This window comes from Eucyclogobius newberryi, unplaced genomic scaffold (assembly GCF_026437365.1).
Source record: "Eucyclogobius newberryi isolate DKJ021-1_F unplaced genomic scaffold, fEucNew1.0.hap1 SCAF_8, whole genome shotgun sequence".
NCBI classification, from domain to species: Eukaryota; Metazoa; Chordata; class Actinopteri; order Gobiiformes; family Gobiidae; genus Eucyclogobius; species Eucyclogobius newberryi.
The window spans coordinates 26,908,241-26,917,339 of NW_027316500.1; the positions used below are offsets into that span (position 1 = coordinate 26,908,241).

At 40.6% G+C, this 9,099-nt stretch overlaps 1 protein-coding gene across 1 annotated transcript; it reads right to left on the reverse strand.

Annotated features, from left to right (window-relative positions):
* Positions 1-1,492: 1,492 nt before the first annotated feature.
* On the reverse strand, positions 1,493-8,380 carry LOC140351044 (lysophosphatidylserine lipase ABHD12-like). The gene is made up of 13 exons (XM_072436687.1): positions 8,277-8,380; positions 7,009-7,121; positions 6,770-6,875; positions 5,685-5,804; positions 4,659-4,689; positions 4,536-4,581; positions 3,525-3,654; positions 2,382-2,419; positions 2,225-2,307; positions 2,072-2,145; positions 1,889-1,967; positions 1,686-1,807; positions 1,493-1,599 (listed from the first exon to the last, which is right to left on the reverse strand). Exons 1-13 carry the CDS (start codon positions 8,357-8,359, stop codon positions 1,575-1,577), a joined length of 1,050 nt encoding a protein of 349 aa, XP_072292788.1. The 5' UTR covers positions 8,360-8,380; the 3' UTR covers positions 1,493-1,574.
* Between the last annotated feature and the right edge of the window lie 719 nt (positions 8,381-9,099).

Below are 9,099 nucleotides of genomic sequence, written 5' to 3' on the forward strand. Positions count from 1 at the left end.
GCCGGATTGGTCGGCGCGGGTCACGTGGCGCGCAACGGGCCAATGGGAGCGCGGAGCCGCGGCGTAGGAGCGCTTTGAGCGGCCGCAACCTTCAGCCACGTCATCTGCCAAGACGACTGGAGGAGCTGCAACTTTTGACAACATTATGTCCATACAGCAACATTTCAACCATTTTTTGTAAATTTAAATTAATAATTACACTGAATATGTAATCTATCAAGCCAACAAAAAGGCTTTATCCATAACCAAAGATTGAATACACATTTCCTCTCTGTATAAATAAAGGTTATATAAATAAATGTATATATAACCTCATTATTAACTAGCAGGGCGCTCTTATAGCTAGTACATAAAACATTTACATTGATAAGGACAATGCATGAACATCTGTAACAGTTGCAGTGGAAATGTGTCAGATTAAAGCGAAGATGCTTCTGTCTGTTGTCCAGGTAACAAGGAAGACAAATACAACAGAAGCAGTAGATCAGAATCAGAAAAGGTTTATTGCCATTGACAGTGGACACAACTCACAGGCTGGGAACTTCCTTTGGTGATTCGGTGCAACATACAACGATGAACAGCAATAAAGCAAAATATATCAAAGTCAGTAAAAAGCAGAACTAAAGGTGCTCATGGTGCATTTTGACTTTTTTATATTTACTTATTCAGTTTTATAATCATTTATTCCTGATGTGGGTATGCAAGTAGCAGGTGTGGGACCAAGTCCAAGTTTGCACGTTTCAAGGAGTCAAGTCTCAAGTCTTTGCCTCACGTCCTAAGTCCTGAGTTTCAAGTTCTTTAAGTTCTTTCAAGTCGACTCCCACGTTTCAGTCCCTTTTATCGAGTCAAGTCTCAAAATAGTGGGTCTGAATCAAATCCAAGTCACGTAGTGTACTTGTGCAGGGTACTTAAGATTTCAGGTTTCAAAAGGAGAGTAGAGGATTTTAGATAGCAGTACCATTACACCAAGAAACTATATTTCAACATTTTTGTTTGTCAAGTACTTGGATGTCATCTCAGTATTTGTTTTAATAAAGTTGAACAAGCTGAACAGTTGTGCCACTGCCACAACATTATTAAGTCTGTGTTAAGATGTATTAGATTTAATCGCAACAAATATTATGTGTCCAGATTCCACAATAGCTCAAATACTTTTTAAATCATCTTAGTGCAATCAATAGCAAACAATCACTTGTTCAGTAATACACTAACATTTTTATAAATTACAGGAAATACAGAACATAATTTTAGGATAAAAGTGGCCAGCAGAGAGCGCCAACACAGTGCAGTGTAGACATGCCATAACTACTATTTAAGACAAATTACGGCATGTGCAAACTGCTCGCTATCTTTATGCATATGTATATGTATATGTATATGTATGTGTCTATCACTCCATACACATACCCATATCTATACCTATATATTTGAATTGGACATTCTAACGTTTGTGTATTTGTTTAAAAGTGTAATGTTCGCGTGAGCTCTAAACAATATTTATTTTGATTTGTAGTACTTGATTAATTGACATTTCATTTATTTCTTCTTTTCTGTAACTGTTCATTCTTCAGTCTTCACGATAAAGATGCCACAAAATCCCTACACAGCAGACAAATCAAACATATCACATAAAAACAGACAGTGTCAATTACTCTTTTATTAGTTATCATAAAAAGTCATCTTACTTTAAAAGCCCAGGCAGTTTGTCATCCTGGTACAGGCCATTATGAAGATATCCTTTGCTTCCATCAAACTTAACAAGCTTGACCCGGTCTTTGTTTTGGGCACTGGCTGCTACTTCATAAAGCTGAGGGAAAAATCAACAACAAAAGGGTGAATAATTATGCCAAAAGACAGATTTTTCACGTCTATGCATAACTAGTAATACCTGTTCAATAATCGCAATAGGGACTAAGTGATCGTCTTCTGAATGAAGAAACAGTATTGGGCTTTTCATTTTCTTTATGCTGCAAAAACAAAGCACAATAAAACCCGGAATAGAATCAAAAATGACATTAAAACCCAAATTAAAATTCTGTTTTTATGATTAGCATAGCACTATTTTACTCACTTTTCCTCCATTGGAAAAATCGCCTTTTCTTCCGGGCTGAATAAATATTGAAGACCAGGAAGGGTGCCATAAAACTAAAATACAAAAGACGACATTGTGAAATGGCAGTAGAGGCATCGCATGTCACTCTGCTGGACATTAGGCTGTGGTTACCCAAGGGAAAGGAGAGCCAGGAGGCATATTCTGTCTGACAGGGTTAAATGCTCCTTCAAGAATTACGCCGTCGAGAATCACACCTGGAAATAGACACATTAATACCCACCATTTAAAAAATATAACAATGCGGTACTACTTCTAAATTAAACCATACCTTTCTCCAGAAGTTTTACTGCAATGTTTGTAGAAACCCTGGACAAAAACACATTTAGAAATCAAAACTTTCATATGAAACTCTTTTGAATAACTCTACAATGTCATTACTACATAATAAGAGTCAAAAGAAGCCATTGATGTTATAGGATCACATTTGGCACTTATTCATAATTCTTAGATTGATTGACATAAAAAAACATGAATTAAAAAAAACTGATGTTAGTATTAATATGACAAATCTACAAGTTTATGAAACAAACAAAATGTAGCACTAAGATACATTTATTTATTTGTACACTTTATTTAAAGTCCCAGTACGTAACTTCTTAGCCAATAATGTTTTTTTTCTATCTTTCTTTCATTTAAAAAAAATGTTTTTAGTGCTCTGAATTTGTCTTTAGTGTGAGTGCGCTTGCAGCTCCACAAACCTGACTTGTACTTCTTCTTCTTTGGCGTTTTATGGCGGTAGGTATCCAAGTGTTACTTTACCGCCAGACTTTATTCTTGGCCTTTATTCTTTAGACTTTGTTCTTTTCCACTTGTCCTAGACTCTAGGCCGTAGAGGAACCTACTCCTCTTGGTTCCATGGAAATCTAGTTCCTTTGGCACAGAATGGCATAAAGTTGTTGTTGTTGTTGTTGTTGTTTTATGGCGGGCATAAAGTGTATCTCGGTCTAAATGAAGTCTAAAGAATAAAGAGGATGGGGGAGGTGGATGATCTAGTGTGCTTGGAACTCGTGGGCTTTGAAACACCAAAGTAGTAGAAGGAGAACTGAGAGTTGCGTCAGCTCTGGAATAAAGTCTAAATAATAAAGTCTGGCGGTCGTGTAACACATGGATACCAACCGCCATAAAACACCAAAGAAGAAGAAGAAGAATTTCTACTTCCATAGAATCGAACGGATGACGAGAAAGTTACACACTGATATTTACAGCAGCGCCGCATAAAACTTTCAAACATTAACGAGAAAAGTTACAAGTCAGGTCTGTGGAGAGCAAGGCTGCATGTTTCATTCAGTGCTTTAAAAACACCAATAATGAAATATAATGCCTTTATTCTATATTTATTCTCTTCAGTCTAGTTTTCATTCAAATCTAGCGCGATGGGGCTTTTTAAGTGTGTAAAATGACTTGTACCAACCCGGTGCCCAGTGAGTGGCCCCAGAAAACCACCGGGCTGTTCCCACTCCGCGCTTTGACCCAGTTGTACAGGAAGAGGGCGTCAGTGCTCAGGCCGCGTTCGGTGGGCTGTCCCGTCGAGTCTCCGAACCCTGAACACGGATGTCCATGTAAAGTGAACACGTTTACACAATAACATCAAGAAAAATGACTTACCTTATTATTACATCTGTTTTAATACTATAACTATTGATACCGAAAGTGAAAACAGAGCGGAGCTCAAAGGCTAAAACTTAAAACCCAAACAAAAACAGTCCCACTGCTCGGTCACGGCGTCCCTCCCGTCCGCCATTGTCCCTCCTGTCCCGTCCGCAATTGTCCCTCCTGTCCCGTCCCTCCCGTCCGCCATTGTCCCTCCCGTCCGCCGTTGCCCCTCCCGTCCGCCGTTGTCCCTCCCGTCCGCCGTTGCCCCTCCCGTCCGCAGTTGCCCCTCCCGTCCGCCGTTTCCCGTCCCGTCCGCAGTTGCCCCTCCCGTCCGAAGTTGCCCCTCCCGTCCACCGTTGCCCCTCCCGTCCACCGTTGCCCCTCCCGTCCGCCGTTGCCCCTCCCGTCCGCAGTTGCCCCTCCCGTCCGCCGTTTCCCGTCCCGTCCGCAGTTGCCCCTCCCGTCCGCAGTTGCCCCTCCCGTCCGCCGTTGCCCCTCCCGTCCGCCGTTGCCCCTCCCGTCCGCCGTTGCCCCTCCCGTCCGCCGTTGTCCCTCCCGTCCGCCGTTGTCCCTCCCGTCCGCCGTTGCCCCTCCCGTCCGCCGTTGCCACTCTCGTCCGCCGTTGCCCCTCCCGTCCGCCGTTGCCCCTCCCGTCCGCAGTTGCCCCTCCCGTCCGCCGTTGCCCCTCCCGTCCGCCGTTGCCCCTCCTGTCCGCCGTTGCCCCTCCCGTCCGCAGTTGCCCCTCCCGTCCGCCGTTGCCCCTCCCGTCCGCCGTTGCCGGTCCGCCATTGTCCCTCCCCAACATCTTCCTGTGTAAAATGGGACTGACCTCTGTAGTCTGGCACCAGCACGTGATAACCAAGTGTACTGAGAATCTGCAAACAGGACATATTTATTCAGTAGACCATTATATTATAATCACCAACATTACGCTGCAGTCATTATTACTCACTTTTGAAACTCCAATACGATGTGGCGCTGCCCTGTGAAAATGATGCACAACATGACATCTGATCCCGTTTGAACTTTTGTCCTCGTTGAATCTGGTTTTAGTGCTGAATTTGTTTTAGGGGTGCATAATGTTTCTGGTGGATGGTTGTCTTTGCGGAGATGATTACCGTATTTTCCACACTATAAAAGGAGCACTGGGATTATATGGCGCATTAAGGGAAACAAAACGTGTAACACAGAGAATCACTTCGAGGTCAGTGAGAACAACCAGAATGAATCCATATATAAGGCGCACTGGATTATAAGCGCACTGTCGTTTGTGAGAAAATTAAAGGCTTTTAAGTGCACCTTATAGTGCGTAAACTACGGTATTTGCTTGTTTGCTTGCTAGACAGGTCGGACAACTCATTGAACTAAAATGCAGTTAAGAGAAATATATTTAGAATTTGCTGAAAATTATAAAAAAAAAATGACAATTTTTTTTAGGTTTATAATTTCACTTCCTGTTTGTGATTGATGACATCACACAAGGAAATTACTTACTTTTTTTTTTTTTCATTTGACAAATAAAAATATACAAGAGTGACTTTATTTTGTTGAATTAATGTTTAGAGAGTCAAAAAAGTTGATTATTTGTGTAAATTCTGCATAAACTTTGACTGGAATGAGTGTCCCTGGTGTGATGTCACTTCCTGACATTTTCTACAGATTTTTCACAGTTTTCTCCACAAATACCTACTCGATTTGTGTAAAACTATTATTATATGTACAACAGGTAAATAAAGTTCAAATTAGAATATCGTAAAAACCTGTCATACGCCCTTTAAATCCATTCTGCTTCTTACTGAGCAGGGTCACCTCTCTACAGATCTGACCCGGAACTTCTCCATGCTCGTCTCAATAGAGAGTTTAATACCAGACTGTGGAACATTCCCAGCAAAGCAACACAACATCTCCATAGAGACTTGAAAGTAATTTACAAAATGTTAATAATAGATATAGATCTTTCTCATATCACGCAGCGCACCTGTTGTTTGTGTTTCCGTGGAGATAAATGAAAATCGGTCCTCCGTTTCCTAAAGATTTCTGATACCAGTTCAGATCTTTGCCTTGTGCCTCCTTCCACTGATGTTCAGGGACAGTGTGCCTTGAAAAAAGCAGAATATACCAAGGGGCACATCATCATCATCATCATCATCATCATCATCATAATGTGTCCTGTTGCACAAAAATACAGGACAGAAATTAACAAGGCATTGCAGGCTGTTTCTGACACGAAAATCTCATGCAATTTCAGAATTTTGTATTTGGGCCTCAAAACTCCTGACATAGACACAATAAATGGATACATTTGGAACACAAACGACGACTAAGGACAACATAACTGACATACGGACAGTGAAAAAAAAACTTTAAATGGGTAAATTTGACAGAAATTGGACTGGACCACCTTTTCCCCTCCTAAATTCCTAAATTCTTATTTTAATTTCTACAATCCCCCCACTCTGGTTCTGTCTTTTGTCATATTTTATTAATTTTTTGTCTGTTTTTTGTTTTTAATTTTACTTTGAAATAATAATAAAAACAAATTAAATAAGAAAAATTAAAGCAAAAAGCAGAATATACAGTTCTAATTGTTGGCACTGGAAGCAGCAGAAAGTAAAGTTAAATAATCTGACTGTAGCTTGATCTACACTTATCCAAACTTTTGGATAGGATTTGAAAAAAACCCATCCAAATAATGTTGTCCTGCGGTACGGGGGCCGACTAGGCGAAAAAACGAGTAGCTTCGTCATTCTCCGGATCAGGGCTCGGCAGCCAATCAGAGCCAAGCACACAAATTTCGTCCACCAATCAGCGTGCAGCATGCACATTTTCACTTGTAAACAGTAAACTGTAATGGCGGACGATTGTCAAATGCTTCCCGGCCCGATTTAATGATAATATTCCCTTTTTTTCTAAGATTTATTCATAAAATGGCCGTCCCTGCACTCGAAAATGCCCGTCCACATTTTAAAATACCCCATCCAAAATACGGGAAGACGTGTCTCTATCTAAAAGCCTGCACTTAACTTCTTGATGTTTGGTATCTGTGGAGACGTCAGGACTCACCACACTCCCAGTGAGATGCCCTCCTGAGGCGTTAGGTACATGTTGACAGTGTGATTGAGGGAGAAGTCGGCAGGTTGGCTCAGGTCCACAAAGTACGGCAGTCGAACTATAGAATGAATGTAAATAACAGATATAAATACTGCAGACAAACCTCCCACAACTGTGCCGGTGAACCAATTCATCGCTTTATTGCCATGTAAAACTAAACTAATAATATAGACAGCAATAATAACACTTACTTCTGTACATGAAAACAACCTGCTGGATGAGTTCCGGGAGGACTTTTACAGAGAATCCCAACATGGCTGCAGACACGAGAGACAACAGGATGATTTTCTTCCATGATGTAGACCTGACGAAGGATCAAAATGAATTTAAATAGGGAAAAAAATATATACATAATAATCCAACCTCAGCAACATTAAGGGATGTCAAGATTATATGGCTAATCGATAATTGTGATTATTCAGGCCACATTATAAGGACTAAAATAAATAAATGACCGAGACCATTTAAGTAATGAAACGATGTAATTTTAATTCAAACTGTGCTCAACAAAGTAAGTATTTGCTTCATTAACTGACAATGGAGATCTGATATTAAGTTTCTAAGACTGAATTAAGGTGAAGTGGCACTTTAAACAGTCAGACAAAAGCCACACTTCTGAATTAACCTCCTGTTCACGGGCCCCTACCTCTTATACGACCCTCCATTAAATAAAGCTTGAACATCCCACATTAGACGAAGGGGAAATCATACAAAATAAGGACCTTGACCCTTTTTTCCTGTAACTTCCTGTAAAAGGGGCGTGTCTGGATACACCTTCACATCACACAATCCCATCCATGCAACTGATTAAATCTAATGTTGATTTTCAAAGCAAATACATTTCTTTCATATTTCAATCATTTAGAAGATGAACAGAACTATAAATCTGCATTTCTAACTTCACATAGAAAGCTGAAAAGGGGGAGTTGGTGTCTTATTATTGTAGAAATACCCACCACCACCATTTTACATATTATTTCATATTTTAATCATTTAGAAGATGAACTGAACAATAGTTTCTGTATTTTTATGATGATGATTCTGTATTTCTAACCTCACATAGAAAGCTTGAAAGGGGGTGTTGGTGTCTTATTACTGTAGAAATACCCACCAACACCATTTTATAGATTTTGACACCTGTAAACAAGTAAATCTGGCTTCTCTTATAGCTTGACATTTCTGATTTAAACCCTTAACAATGGCAGCAGTCACACCAGACAGATTAGTCCATGCTCTATTGTGCTATAGGTCAGAGCTGGTCAAATGAGCTGAAAACTGTAAGTATTTTACATGCACTTGATTAATAAATGCTCAATTACATGTTTGCACAGACTGTTAATACCACGCAGGAAGTAGACAGACTAGTTTCATCACTGTTTACTTCTGCAAAACCTGGTGCAAACACAGATACCATCAACACTTAACCCACAATCTTGTATGATAGGCTGCGAAAACTCACGTCTTTTCCTTCTTCTTTTGCTGTAGTTTTGCGGGCTTCTGAAGCGACGGCGAATCGTCCCTTCTCACGTTTCTCTTCTTCATCTCGTCGGATAATAACTCTATTGTAATGTGACGTTTGTTTGACTGCGTGGATGGAGTTTGTTGCAGTCACATCGGGTCAAAGTCCCGTCCTGTCTCTGAAAAGGGAAGTTGTCCGGATATTTAAGGTGGCGCCGACGCTCAGACGCGACAGTGACCATGAACGAGCCGGTTTTATTTCGTCGCCACCTTAAATTTGACATGTGGCGAATGCAGGGCAACGGTGGCGGTGTGTTATTTATTTTATATATTTTTTTTAGATAAGAAGATAAGAGAACATTTAATTGCACCACAGTTCTACACAGTTTAGGCTATTTTTTGTTTTATTTATTTTCATTCAGCAACATATGAACAAACACAATGAAAACAGAAAACTAGACCCAGGGCCGGCCCAAGCCTTCAGGGGGCCCTAAGCGAAAACATTTTTGGGGGCCCCTCACTACGTCATCAGAATCAGTTTTATTGTCATTGTCAGTAAACTATTCACATATGGGAACTTTCCTCAACGCAAACAAAGCGCACCAAAACGCGAGGGCATCTGTTTGCCAGTTAGTTTATTCTCAACACCTCACAAGCTCAAATATTGATAACTTAAATCCCACAATGCAACTTGGTATTCCGCTGACATCACCTCTACTCCCTGTACAAATAACACACCTCCCAGATATGTTTTTGGGTGTATTTGTGGGCGTTAAGGGTCTACAGCCACATTAGCACATTAGTTTAAACTAATGAACAGGGGG